We start from the raw sequence: 14,545 nt of genomic DNA, 5'->3' as shown, positions 1-14,545 counted from the left end.
TTACCCAAGGGGGGAGGACGCAGCGGGTGGCCGCGGCGGGCGGTTCAGGGGTCTGAGCGCCAGCGCCCGGCCAGCGGGACCACGCGAAGGGCGGGGGCCCCGGGGCCGCGCGCCCAGCCCCGGCGCTCCAGCCAAGTTTGCCTCGCGGTCTCGGCCGACTCGCGGGTTACCTGAGCCGCCAGCCACGTCAGCGCCACATCATCGGGGCCTCTTACAGTGCGAGGGAACAGGAAAAGAAGGAAGCAAAACCACTCCCGGGCGAGCCAATCGCAGGCACACGGCGCTGCCGGGGAGCGCAGAGGGCGCGCGTGGGGGAGTGGGCGGCGGGCCGGGGGGCGGGGCCCGGGCTGCCTGGGGCGGGGCCTGGGCGGGGCCGAGGGGCGGCGGGGCGGCGGGCCGCGCTCGGGCCGGTCTGCGGCGTGGGCCTCGGCTGTGGCGGCTTTGGCGGCGGCGGCGGCGGGGGAAGATGCTGCAGTCTCTGGCCGGCAGCTCGTGCGTGCGCCTGGTGGAGCGGCACCGCTCGGCCTGGTGCTTCGGCTTCCTGGTGCTCGGCTACCTGCTCTACCTGGTCTTCGGCGCCGTGGTCTTCTCGTCGGTGGAGCTGCCCTACGAGGACCTGCTGCGCCAGGAGCTGCGCAAGCTGAAGCGGCGCTTCCTGGAGGAGCACGAGTGCCTGTCGGAGCAGCAGCTCGAGCAGTTCCTGGGCCGCGTGCTGGAGGCCAGCAACTACGGCGTGTCGGTGCTCAGCAACGCCTCGGGCAACTGGAACTGGGACTTCACCTCCGCGCTCTTCTTCGCCAGCACCGTGCTCTCCACCACAGGTAGGGGCCAGCCGCCGCGGCCACCTCCCTGCCCCCTCCGCGCCCGCCGCCCGCGCCCCTGCGCCCCGGGCCCTCCCGCGGCGCGCACACCCGGCGGAGCCGGAAGCCGATGCAGTGGCCGCGGAACACGCCCTGGGTGTAGCCTCCCGTAACTCTTGGGAAGTGGTCCCCGAAGCCTTCGGCCCGGGTGGCTGCGGGGGCTTCGCGGGCTGCGTCCAGCGTTTTCGCGGTGCCCTGCACCAGACTGTCCGGTAGGAATCCGGAGCATCCCGGCCGCCGCGCGGCGAGGCGAGGGGATGCTGGAAACTGTCCACTGCTCCGAGGGCGCTCACCTTCGTCCTGACCCCGTCCCGCAGGGCCGAGGCCGCGCTGGAGGGTCACCTTCCGGAGGGTGCCCTCTCTTTGGGTGATGCATAGATTTCTCGGCTTTTTGCTGTTTGGGGGGGAGGTTGTGGGGGTAGCCGAGTGACATCACTCTGCTCTTCGCAGGTGACCTCCGAGCGGACAGGCGGATCCGGTTTCTTTTCAGAGTAGGAGGAGGGGTGAGGGAAGGGAGCATCCGATTGCCTAGGATCCGGCAAAATGGGGGCACCCTGATTCAGCAGTTTTTTTCAACTTTAGGTGTGCGAGGCCACCCTTCAACTTCGCAGCGACTCTTCCCCCACCCCGCACTACTCACCCAGCAGGACGCTCACGAATGGAAGAGCGTCCTCGGGTGAAAGCCGAGGCCGGCGAGTGCCCCAGGGCGCCCTTACTCTGCCGGATTAGGTGAATGAAGGCTGCATTTTTTCCCAGCGGCTAAGTGGGGCACACACACTTGGTTGGAGACATTTATAAATTGATGTTTGGACCCTGGAAAGTATCCCAAAGAATGCTCTGCGAAGTCCCCCTTTTATCCACGAGATCCAATCTTTGAACAATCCATCTTGGCGTGCACAAGGGCACACACTTACTACTTCCCAGTGGAGTCCTAGAATCTGGGCCTGGAGTGATCCCTGCCGGGATACTGGACCCGCCCCTGCCCCCACCTCCGGAGCAGGTGAATCAACTTCTTGTGGCGCCAACTCTTACATCACTCCACCCCTTGGACACTTCCCAGTGTTTATTTGTTTATGTTCCCCTTGGGCTAAACCCAGTTGATTGTTTTAGTAATAAGTGGTACTGAGTAATAGTAAATAGTACACTTTCCACCAGGATCCTGTAAAGCAATGGTTTAGAAGTCTGAGGTGAATTTCTGAACTGTAGTAAACAGAATTCTAGCTTGTATTGTGATACGTTAAAAACTTAGCCCTAAACAAGACATATTCTCTTACTTTTCACCTTTGCCAACACCACTCTTTAGCTGTATGTCCCCAAGTGTCGCTTCTGTTGTCTTTAGCTGGGTCCCTTTCTGGGAACATTTAGAGGTCACCGTGCTTTTCCTTTGCAGTACATTTATTCTGAATGGAGAATATTCATTCTCTGCAGAACTCTTTCCACTGGGTTACAGAAAGTCTACAACTGGGTCACGGTGTTGAGTGAACATTGGGAAGAGTTTATCACTTCCAGTACCTTCTAAGTAATGGTATTTTAAGAGTAGAACAGGGGCGCCTGGGTGGCGCAGTCGGTTAAGCGTCCGACTTCAGCCAGGTCACGATCTCGCGGTCCGTGAGTTCGAGCCCCGCGTTGGGCTCTGGGCTGATGGCTCAGAGCCTGGAGCCTGTTTCCGATTCTGTGTCTCCCTCTCTCTCTGCCCCTCCCCCGTTCATGCTCTGTTTCTCTCTGTCCCAAAAATAAATAAACGTTGAAAAAAAAAAAAAATTTAAAAAAAAAAAAAAAAAAAAAAAAAAAAAAAAAGAGTAGAACAGTATAAGAACAGTGTTGCGAGGAAAAGAATGCATTTGCTTTTACTGGGTGGGATTTTCTAGGACTGGCACAGCTCGTGTATAACCTCATCATAAGCAGCTAATTAAATCTCAAAAAAATATGGGTTTACATCTCGATTAGACAGTTATTTCCTAGATTGTGTCTCCTCCTCTTTTTTTTTAATTAGGAAAAATGCAGTTCCTGTTTAAATAAGAAAAAAGGTGGGGATAGATGTCTTATTATTGGTATTCAGATTACATTGTAGTTCCTAAGAAAGTCTGTATTCATGCAAAACAAGAGTTCATTTAGGAAATCCGGTGCAAGGGGCACTTAAGGATAAACTAGATGAAAAAGGTGCCTCTCAGTTCGTAACATTAGCAAATCAATGAATTCTTGTCCTCGATAGAATTGACTTCATTAATTCAGATAGGGTTCCAGCAAACTTCAGAATTCCCTAAATCAAAGCTACTCTTCTCCCAGTTTTGTGTCGACCCGGTATCTGACACATTTTGATGTTCCACGTGGTAGCGAAACACCGGTCTCGTGGCCGGAAGTCAGACAGTTGGTCGGGTGAAGCCAGTATACTTCATTACTAGAAAAGTATGTTCCAGAAAAATACTAGACAACTCGAATTGGAGTTATGGTTCGTGCCTGTCTTTCGGGTAGATAGTAGACATGCTGTGGCCGTGGTTTGTTTGCTTGGTTAACTCCTCTCGCACTGTAGGTGGCAAATCCCTGAGCTTATTGTCACCCAGTCAGTACAGCCAACCCTAGCTTGCCTAGAATGGTAACAGTGGGGATTACAAAGTTGCTGTTCTCCTGGTCATCACCTTGATACAGGAACGGGATGTGTCTACGGCAGAACCTTCGCATCTCACAAAGTCCAGGCTTCCAGTTTATGCGAGGAGCTTGGTGGTCTCTTGGGAAGAGTAGGTTGGTGATTCAGGGATGATCTGCAGTCTCCGCTCTGCCAAGGACTCTGGGAATTATTTCAAACAACTGAACGTCTCTTTACTTTTCCTTGATTAAAAAAAAATGCAGCAACACCTGCGTGGGAACCGTATGAGAGTGGAAGGGGAAACTGTGGTACACTTTTACCTTTTCAGAGGGAAGGGCTGTAGATAAATAAAAGGAGGCATTATAGACTGAGGCATTTCCCATGTAACTTTTATACCGTGATTTTTTTTTTTTTTTCCCCGAGGAGTAAGGAACACTTGGGAAGGAAGAAATAATTAAGAACATGTCAGTTTATTGTAAGGTGACTTCTTTATTCATCCCCCTGAGCAAGGTTATATCATGCAGATGTTTGGTAAAAATACAGTTTTGTGTGCATATGACTGTAAGACTGTCACTTTTTTGCTGTGTTGTAAATAGGGGTCTGGATGATAGCTCAGTCCCTGTTGCTGTCAGTTGTAAGCCTGGGGCCTTGCATCATGACGCCGCCTTATCCCTGTTTATGAAGAGAGGTTTTGAAACTTTTATTTAAAGTGCTCAGAATAGGGGAGCACCTGGGTAGCTCAGTCAGTTAAGCATCCAACTCTTGGTTTCAGCTCAGGTCATGATTTTGCAGTTGGTGGGTTCAAGCCCCACGCCTGGCTCCGCCCTGATAGCATAGAGCCTGCTTGAGATTCTCTCTCTTCCTCTTTCTCTCTGCCCCTCTCCTGTTGGCTCTCTCTCTCTCTCTCTCTCTCTCTCAAACTAAAAAAATACACTTTATTTTTTTGTTTTTAATTTTAAGTTTATTTATTTTTGAGAGAGAGAGACAGAGAGAGCCAGTCTCTCTGGGGAGGGGCAGAGAGAAAGGAAGAGAGAGAATCCCAAGCAGGCTCCACACTGTCAGCATGGGGCCCCATGTGGGGCCCGAGCCCACAAACCGTGAGATCATGATCTGAGCTGAAACCAAGACTCAAGCCGCTTAACTGACTGAGCCACCCAGGTGCCCCTAAATAAATAAACTTCAAAATAAATAAATAAATAGAGTGCTCAGAAAAGGAAGCTAATTTGGTTTGTTTTACAGTGGCCTTTACAGCTCCGGTGAGGTAGGGAGCTGCTATGGCATTGGTCGTTTTCAGGAAGAGAACATGGGAGAAGGAAACAGCGGTTCCAGGTTGACCCTTAGCTTTCAAACCATTTTCACTAGGAAAACTGGGTTATGGTTAACAACAAATACAGGTTGAGCTTTTAGAATCTAACAGCAGTGGGCAAATTGCAGCTTCTGGGCCAAATCTGACCCACTGTCTCTTTTTATGCGGCCCATGCTAAGAATGGTCTTCGTATTTTCAGCTGGCTAAAAAGAAATCAAAAGAAAAGTCATGTTTCCTGACACATTGACGTTTTACAAGAACCAAATTTCAGCACCCATACAAACTTTGAGTTGGCGTCCAGCCATTTGTTTGGTATCATTTATGACTGCTTTCCCGCTGCAATGGCAGGTTTGTGACAGGAGCCATGTGGCCCCCAAACCTCAACTATTTACAGCTTGGCCATTTGCAGAAAGAGTTGGCCGAACCCAGCTTTAGAATAAGCCTTAAAAGGAACTCTTAAGTCAGAGGAGTTCTAAGAGCTGTACTTCCTTTGGGAAAACTTTCCAGAAGACAGTTTAGCATCTGAGACTTCTTTGCACTGTGGTATGCAGCATTTAAATTAGTTGGTTAAAATTTTCAGGGGTATGCAGCATTTAGATTAGTAGCTACCATCCCAACCATTTCCAAAACAAATGATTGTTTATTGTAGAATGTCACTAGATTTTGGTCAAATCTGTGACACCACTGCCCTTTTTTTTTTTTAATTTGGAATGGTGACAAAGCCACACCTCACCTTGGAATTGCCTTATCTAACATGCTTGGTAAATACTGTATTCTATCTGGAACAGAAATGCCAATGAGGAAAGGAATTCCCCCAGAAACAGCCAAGCAAACTATTGACCTGGAAGAGAGATCTGAAATCCCACGTGCTGAAGTCTGTGGTCTTTATGTGCAGGAGAGCCTTTGGTCTTGATTTGGAGCCTTTATGTTTAATTCTAACAAATTTAATTTTCTGGCTTCAAAGCCCCTGGTGGATTGAAGAAGGAAACGTACAGCTATAAGCAAGCCTAAGCAAAAGGTCACAAAAAGACAAATACTTTAAACATCAGAAAAATAAAGCAATATTATTTTTAAAAAATTTTTTAAATGTTTATTTATTTCTGAGACAGAGAGAGACAGAGCATGAATGGGGGAGGGGCAGAGAGAGGGGGAGACACAGAATCAGAAGCAGGCTCCAGGCTCTGAGCTGTCAGCACAGAGCCCGACGCGGGGCTTGAACTCACAAACCGTGAGATCATGACCTGAGCCGAAGTTGGTCACTCAACCGACTGAGCCACCCAGGCACCCCAAAGCAATATGACAAAGAACAAATTTTTATTGAACACTTTATGTGTACCCTATCTCAAGGAGCTAATGAGGTGTAGGGGTCATTATCTTCTGTTTAAAAGAGGCTGAAAGTAAAATTTAGGTTCAGGGACCTTAGCTAGGTCGCAAAACTAGTAGTGGCCTTGCTTTGAGTCCAGATGTGTCTGGGTTAAGAGCTTGATATTTGCATAGTGTCTAGGCATAGGGGCTTGTTATGGGCTGAATGTGTCTCCAAAACTCGAATGGTGAAGTCCTAATCCTTATACTTCAGAATGTGACTATGTATTTGGAGATAGATCCTTTAAAGAAGTGACTAATGGGGTGCCTGGGTGGCTCAGACTATTGAGCATCCGACTTCAGCTCGGGTCATGATCTCGAGGTTCGTGAATTTGAGCCCCACATCAGGTTTTGCACTGACAGTACAGAACCTGCTTTGGATCCTCTGTCTCCCTCTCTTTCTGCCCCTCCTCTGCTTGTGCTCTGTCTTTCAAAAATACATAACATTAAAAAAAAATCTAAAAAATAAGAAGTGATTAAGTTAAAATGAGGACCCGATGAGAAGGTGCCATCTGCAAGTTAAGGAGAGAGACCTCGGAAGATTCCAAGCCTGCCAGCACCTTGATCTTGAACTTCTAGCCTCCAGAACCATGAGAAAATGAATTTCTGTTGTTTAACCCACCCAATCTGTGGTACTTTTTTATGGTAGCCCTAGTAAGGTAATACAGAAGTACTGTTGTGGTTTTTGGTTGTTGTTGTTGTGCTAAAACAAAGAAACAAAAAAACAAATATAGGAACACAAGGAACAGAATTTTTATGTCTTTGCCATGTATGACATGCCAACAACTGCATATGCATGAATAAGACACCATTATTTTAGGATACATTGTAATAATCGATATCCCTGAATGATCAGGAATAATACTTCAACCTGACTCTATTTAGGAAGGCAGAGAAATGCGTCATAAATCCTAGAAATATTTCCAGCCACTAATGGTCAAAGAGTATGTATTAGTATTTACTAATACTCATGTGTAAGCCCATCCCTGTCTCTGAAACATCGCTTCTTTAGCATTTTGAAGGGTTTTTTTCCCCCAAAACTATACATTTGCTATTATCTATGCCTATTTTATGGCACTCGGAACATCCTGTTGCCATTATAAATGATAATAACTTGAAAGAAAGCATGCGTTTGCTTTTATGACATAACTGTAAATCTAGTCCAGATAGCATTTTCTCTTGTACCGGTAACCCAGTGGGAAATCTGGTGCCTTTCAGGACAAGTTGTTTCATGCACCGCACGTTGGACTGCTGAGGGTGGGGAGACCATCTGTTGTCTCTAGCACAGAAGAGGACTCTGAAGTTGGAGCATGTGAAATTGCTTCATTGTTTTGACCCATACGGCGATTTCATGTGGTCTGACTTCCCGCAAGCTGGTTTCCGGGACAGAGAAACCGTTTATACCATACCCTCTCTTTGGCATAGAATTGCACTGTGCTAGATTTTATTCTCAAGAAACCTCACTCGGTCTCAACTGTAGCCAAATCCATGAACTGCTGAAGTCCTTCTCTTCTCTGCTGACTGTGCCATGATCACCTTGTCTGTTACCGGTGGGAGCTAAGGGTTGTCTCCTTCTCAAAAAGCAGACAACTTTGGGGGTGTCCTCTAGACTTCTGTGATGCTTCTGTCTCCCAGGCTCAGTTTGTGCTCTGACTTCTTTATTCATTCTGGGTGGATTCCTTGCCTTCAGAGTTGGTGGCCACTCCATCGCAGGGCTGTGCCCCTGACCGAAGGTCAAAGTGAAGAATGAGGGGGAGGGGGATTTGGAGGCACAGAGGAAGTAGAACCGGGAGGACTGTGATTCTCTCCCTGGGTGTGAAGCAGACCCAGCAGTCTTGTATTTTCTGATTGTACTTGTGTTTCCGTTCTTTAATCTGTGAAACAGAATAGGTTCTTAAATCAACGAGATTAACTGGGCTGTGTCTGACATTGGCCGTGTTTCCTCATTGGCTACTATCTGCTTGATTCCCCGTCAGGTTCTGTTTGCTTTGGGTGCTCTGGCTCAAGTTGACTTGCTTTGTGAGATGAGAGCCCAAACTCGGAAGCCTTTGTAGATTTAGTTATGGTACGCGGTGGTGAGGTTTGGGCAGAAAGCTCCCCAGGGACTCAGTGACCCAGGTAATGTAAAGTCAATGTAAGCACAGTTTGTGGGTGCTGAGCAGAGGAAACAAAACACACAATTAAAAAAAAGTGCTAGGGGCGCCTGGGTGGCGCAGTCGGTTGAGCGTCCGACTTCAGCCAGGTCACGATCTCGCGGTCTGTGAGTTCGAGCCCCGCGTCAGGCTCTGGGCTGATGGCTCAGAGCCTGGAGCCTGTTTCAGATTCTGTGTCTCCCTCTCTCTCTGACCCTCCCCCGTTCATGCTCTGTCTCTCTCTGTCCCAAAAATAAATAAACGTTGAAAAATTAAAAAAAAAAAATAAAAAAAAGTGCTAGTTTTTATTTCTCCGAGTGTGGTCAGTGGATTGCATATTAGCAATAAGAACTGAGGGGCACCCGGAGAGGATGTGGAGCAACGGGAACCCTCTTGCACTGTTGGTGGGAATGCAAATTGGTGCAGCCACTCTGGAAAACAGTGTGGAGGTTTGTCAAAAAATTAAAAATAGACCTACCCTAGGACCCAGCAATAGCACTGCTAGGAATTGACCCAAGGGATACAGGAGTACTGATGCATAGGGGCACTTGTACCCCAATGTTTATAGCAGCACTCTGAGCAATAGCCAAATTATGGAAAGAGCCTAAATGTCCATCAACTGGTGAATGGATAAAGACGTTGTGGTTTATATACACAGTGGAGTACTACGTGGCAATGAGAAAGAACGAAATATGGCCCTTTGTAGCAACGTGGATGGAACTGGGGAATGTGATGCTAAGTGAAATAAGCCATACAGAGAAAGACAGATACCATATGGTTTCACTCTTAGGTGGATCCTGAGAAACTTAACAGAAACCCATGGAGGAGGGGAAGGGAAAAAAAAAAGAGGTTAGAGTGGAAGAGAGCCAAAGCATAAGAGACTCTTAAAAACTGAGAACAGACTGAGGGTTGATGGGGGGTGGGAGGGAGGGGAGGGTGGGTGATGGGTATTGAGGAGGGCACCTTTTGGGATGAGCACTGGGTGTTGTATGGAAACCAATTTGACAATAAACTTCATATAGTGAAAAAAAATAAAAAAAAATAAAAACACTGGACAGCACCTCCAAAAAAAAAAAAAAAAGAACTGAGGGGCACCTGCGTGGCTCAGTCGGTTGGGCATCTGCCTTCGGCTCAGGTCATGATCTCGCGGTTCATGAGTTTGTGCCCTGCGTGGGACTCTGCTGTTAGCACAGATCCTGCTTCGGATCCTCTGTCCCCCTCTCTCTGCCCCTTCCCGTCTTGCGCATTCTCAAAAACAAATAAAATAAAACATTAAAAAAAAAAAGTATTGAAATATAGACTTGTGGTATAAACACCGTGTTGTATACCTGAAAGTAATGCAACGTTGTGTGTTAATTACACTTCAGTTGCAAGAGAAAAATAAGCACTGGAGGGTCAATTATAAGTGCTCATCCCCTATTCATGCTTAGAGCGGCATGGGGACCCAAATGAAGCTATTTACTCAAGGTGGTGCCTTCGCCCCCTCTCTGCTCAGCTTCGTGGAAGCCTCTTGAGGTTTATTCAGGCTCTGGTTCGAGTCTGCAGCACAGTCCGAAGGAGACCTTTAGACCAAAGGCACACCGAGGAGGGGAGACAGGAGAGGCACCCGTGTCCCGGAGAAGAGAAGAGTGCCACCCTGAGTGCGGCATCCTGAGCTGGGCACACACAGGCCTGGGGGCTGTACGGAAGCTGGCTGTGCTCCCTGTCTTCCCAGACGTGTACCCCATTTGTTCCTGCTCTTTCTCCTCTCTGGTTCCCACAGCATCTTGTGTCCTGCCTGATGTTGGACTATCCCCTTCTTCTGGTACAGCACTTACCACCTTGGACAGAATTATTTGTTTTCACGCCTCTCTTCCCGCAAGGGTGGTCTTGAGAATGAGCGCTGTCTTGGCCTCACGTTGTGGCATCCCTAGCACTCAGTAGGTCCTCATTAAAGGCAAAGGAAGGCACGTTTCTTCCCTTGTCTGAGTCTGTTTCCTCTTCTGTAAAGCAAGGAGGTTTCTAAAGATGTTACTCATTTTCAAGAGACCTCAGATATATTGTCATTGTCTTGATAAGGAAACAGAGGCCCACGTTGCTTAAATGACCTCCTACAGTTATTTATATAAAAAGTTGTATCTGAGTGCCTCGTGTCTACTCACTGCAGTGTGGAAGACTCTAAGTGATCCAAAGCGAGGAGAAAGGCATGCATTCCTGAGCAAATGCTTATTGAGCACTTAAGTTTACCAGGTACTGATCCAGGCACTTGGGGATCTTGCCTAACTGAATGTCTGTCTAGTAGGAGGAAGGAGATCCTGTAAATAAGATGATTAAGTGTGAGATAATGGAAAATATATATTGGTCTCTGCCCCAGGTTCCTGGCACAGAGCTCCTAAAAGCTTTGTAAATTCCTGATTAGAGCACTGGGAGAATCTTTTGTTCCGGAAGGCAGCTCTGCATGTGCTCTAGGGATGGGGGCTGGTCATCAAGAAAGACCAAGCCATGATCAGAAGCTTGGAATTTTCAGCCCCACCCCCATCATCCAGAGAGGGGAGAAGCTAGAAATGGAGTTAATGATCTGTCATGCCATTGTGAGGACACCTCCATAAATATCCCAATAGCATGGGATTCAGGGAGCTTCTAGGTTGGTGAACACATCCACGCTAGGAGGGGGACACACCCCCAAGTCCACAGAGACAAGAAGCTCCTGCCTTGCAACCCTCCCAGCTCGCCCCATGTATCTCTCCATCTGGCTGTTCCTGAGTCATAAAATGAGGAACCGGTGACCTAGTGAACGGCCTGTTTGCTCTGTGAGCCCTTCTAGCAAATTGACCCTGAGGAAGGGATCGTGGGAACTCTGATTTATAGCCGATAAGTCAGAAGTACAGCTGCCAGCTGGACTTGACTTCGGAAGTGAGGACAGCTTTGCGGGACTGAGCCCTTCACCTGTGGGATCGGATGCCATCTCCAAGTAGACAGTGTCGGAATGGGACTGACTCACAGGACACCAGCTGCTGTCGTGCAGAATTGCTTGTTGTGGAGAAAAAAACCATCCACGCATACGGCGACCAGAGGTGTCAGAAGTGTTATGTTTTGTGTGAGGAGTGACAGAGGTGCAGGATGTACACTGAGTGGAGTAAAACGCACAGCACGTTGTGTGGGGATAGATTGCTAAGGAGCAGCATCCCCTCCAACAGAGAGAAGGAAGCCAAGGAGATAGGGAGACTTGGGTGTGTGTTGCGGGGGGGGGGGGTGGTGGTGTCCAGGACTGTGGTCTCTGATAAGGAAGTCACAAAAGGCCTCACTGAGTAAATGGCATTGAGTCAAGAACCAGAGGAGGTGATAGTGCATCATTCAGCTATCTGGGGGACTGTTCTAGAACACAATCCCCGTATCGGAGGCGCTGCGAGAAAGCCCTCATGGCTGGTGCTGAGTAAGACAGCGCGTGACCAGGTCAAGGAGAAGGGAAGCAGGCACACGGGGTAGGGTGTCCCAGGCCGCTGCAAAGCTTTGGGCTTTTCTCTGAGCAAGGTGGAAAGCCCTGGCCAAGTTCATATATCACCCCCTTGTGTTTGGGCACAAGGGTAACGTGATCTGACCGATTGTTCTACCAAGTTCACTCAGGCTGGTGGAGGAAGGCAAGAGAGGAAGCCGGGGGCGTAAAGCAGGACATTTCCAATATCCCAGATGCTTAGAGCAGGCGGAGGAAGTAGGTGGTGAGAGGTGGTCAGATCTCAGACACAAATGGATGGCGGAACCAACAGGATTTGCCAATAGATTGGATGTGCGGTGTTGAAAAAGAATAATCAAGAATGACCCCAAGGTTTTTGATCTGAACCCTGCCTGGAGACAGAGAAGGCTGGGGAAGGAGCAGGTTTGGGGTAGGCCTGGAGCTCAGTCATGGGCCTGTCAGACTTGAGGTCCCTGCTGAAGTGTTCGGGGTCCACACGTGGCTGCACTCCCTCTGATGTGGCGTCCCCAGGGCCGTCCTTGCACTGGAGCCGCGTGCTGTGATTTCACATCACATCTGTGTGTCATTAGTGACTCAGACTTGAAGAAAGCTTTTGAGGGGTGATACCTGAACTTGGCCTTGAGAAATAGCATGTCCATAGGTAGAGAATAGAGAGAAGGTATTACAGGTGAAGCATGTGAATTCTCTCGACCAAGTTGCCATCTGATTAATTCATTTAACAATAGTTTAAATACTTCAACTTCCCAGCTAAGAAACAGTCTCTAAACTGTAATATTATTTTCTAATTTAATATTATATAGGGCCATATGGAAAACTGGGAGAGCGGGACAGGAAGATTTGCTTCATATTTTTCTTAAAATTTTAACAACAGGATATTTAGTATCTGACATAATAGTTCAATTTAAAATTTATATTCTGTATAGTCCAGAGAACAGCAATAAATAAATATCTTCTCCAGTGCGGTTTTTAGATGCACCTAACATTAAATAAATTACCAAGAAATCAGTGTAGGTCTTTTCTGTTTTTAGAAAGTAAATAAGAAAAACATAATTTTTTTTTTCCACGAGGAATCAATCTCAGAATTTTAGGAGGTCGATCACCTTCAAATAAGAGTATTTACAGTTTGTGACAGAGGGCAAAGTTATCATGGGACCCGGAAAACTACCTGAGTAATTTTCACTTCTGCTTGTTTTTAAGTTTGCTGTAATTACCATTTGGAATGATGTCATTTGAATAACACAGCTCCCAGCTCCTCTTGGATGATCTAAGGTGCCCTCTCTATTCCCAAACACTGAATTTTGTCCAAGCCTCCCCCCTACCCCCACCAGCTTGTGACTTACCAGGAGGCAAAGTGGAATGTCTGAAATTAGAATTTAAAGGTTAAAGCATTCTTGTAGCTAAAATTCTTTAAATGTTTGAACACTGGTTACCAAGGAGCTCAATTATTTAAAGGCTGTGGTTAGGGGATTAAGTTAATTAAAGGTGGTCCGGAGAGGTTGCCTCCCGGTCAAGAGGGCCCCCCCCCCCCCCCCCCCCCGAGTTCTCAGCTGGGAGAGGAGACCCCAGGTCACCACCTACCTGCCACCCAGGGGTCGGGACACGAGCTCGCCCACGGGGAGCCTGCACAGATGCACCGCTCAGGAGGGGGTGCGGATGAGGCCCACGCTTTCACGCCCCTAAACAGCAGGGAGGAGCACCCGTGTGTGGACACGCAATCTGTCATCCGCTCTGCCGGGCCCATCCTCCCTCCCCGCCCCTGCCACTCTGCAGTGCATCTTCCGTTTAAAAATCGAACCAACATTCGGGGCGCCTGGGTGGCGCAGTCGGTTAAGCGTCGAACTTCAGCCAGGTCACGATCTCGCGGTCCGTGAGTTCGAGCCCCGCGTCGGGCCCTGGGCTGATGGCTCGGAGCCTGGAGCCTGTTTCCGATTCTGTGTCTCCCTCTCTCTCTGCCCCTCCCCCGTTCATGCTCTGTCTCTCTCTGTCCCATAAATAAACGTTGAAAAAAAAAAAATTAAAAAAAAAATCGAACCAACAAAGGTGGAAAGAGCAAAACTAAATTAACAAAGGGGGAAAAAAGGCAGCACACCGCCGATGGTAGTTTCTGGAACATGACCTACACCCACATTTGTTCTTCCAGCAACTCTGGCTGCCCACCTGTCATTTGCGAAGGTAATCTGGATGTGGCTGAAATGTCACACTGGCACCTGAACCTGTACGTTTAGGTTCCTGCTCTCATGTCTCTCACAACTACATTTTGTGTGTCGATTCATGCTGGCAGTCGCCTCCTCCTGGTGAGGCGGCGTCCTGTTCCCCCTGGCTGGCGGGGGTCGGCGGTGTCTGGAGAGTTTCTTCGGCCATCCTGCTCTGTCCCCTCCTCAGTACACCACCAGCCAAGGGCAGGAGGGCCGCACAGCAGCGTCCCCTCATAGCCGGGGTTCAAGGGACGGATTTTTCCCTAGGGAGCCAGGGAATGGAGTTGTCTAGTTCGATTGTTGTGATATCAGACTGAATTCATATTAGAAAAGTACAGCCTTGGGGCGCCCGGGTGGCTCAGTCGCTTAAGCGTCCAAGTCTTGACTTGGGCTCAGGTCATGATCTCACAGTTCATGAGCTCAAGCCCCGCATCGGGCTCTAAGCTGACAGCATGAGGCCTGCTTGGGATTCTCTCTCTGCGCCCCCCCCCCCCCGGCCCCACCTCAAAATAAATAAATAAAACAACTTTAAAAAAGAAGAAGGAAAAGTACGGCCTGATTGAGTGAAAAGTGAAGATCATGCATTATTTTTAGGGGGAGTTTTTATTTTCTGATATACTGAACAACCCTACATAAATGAAGTAAATGTTGCTTA

At 48.4% G+C, this 14,545-nt stretch overlaps 1 protein-coding gene across 1 annotated transcript in view; it reads left to right on the top strand.

Moving 5' to 3' along the window:
• Positions 1–370: 370 nt before the first annotated feature.
• Positions 371–14,545, top strand: part of KCNK1 (potassium two pore domain channel subfamily K member 1) — a 54,098-nt gene continuing 39,923 nt past the window's right edge. The window contains exon 1 of the mRNA XM_045437337.1: positions 371–821. Coding sequence (XP_045293293.1) covers positions 467–821 — 355 coding nt within the window. The 5' untranslated portion in view covers positions 371–466. The remainder of the gene's footprint in view (positions 822–14,545) is intronic.

The sequence above is a fragment of the Leopardus geoffroyi genome, chromosome D2 (assembly GCF_018350155.1).
Source record: "Leopardus geoffroyi isolate Oge1 chromosome D2, O.geoffroyi_Oge1_pat1.0, whole genome shotgun sequence".
Taxonomy (NCBI): Eukaryota; Metazoa; Chordata; class Mammalia; order Carnivora; family Felidae; genus Leopardus; species Leopardus geoffroyi.
Note: the sequence above shows the minus strand (reverse complement) of the source record. Positions and strands in the feature narration are given on the sequence as shown.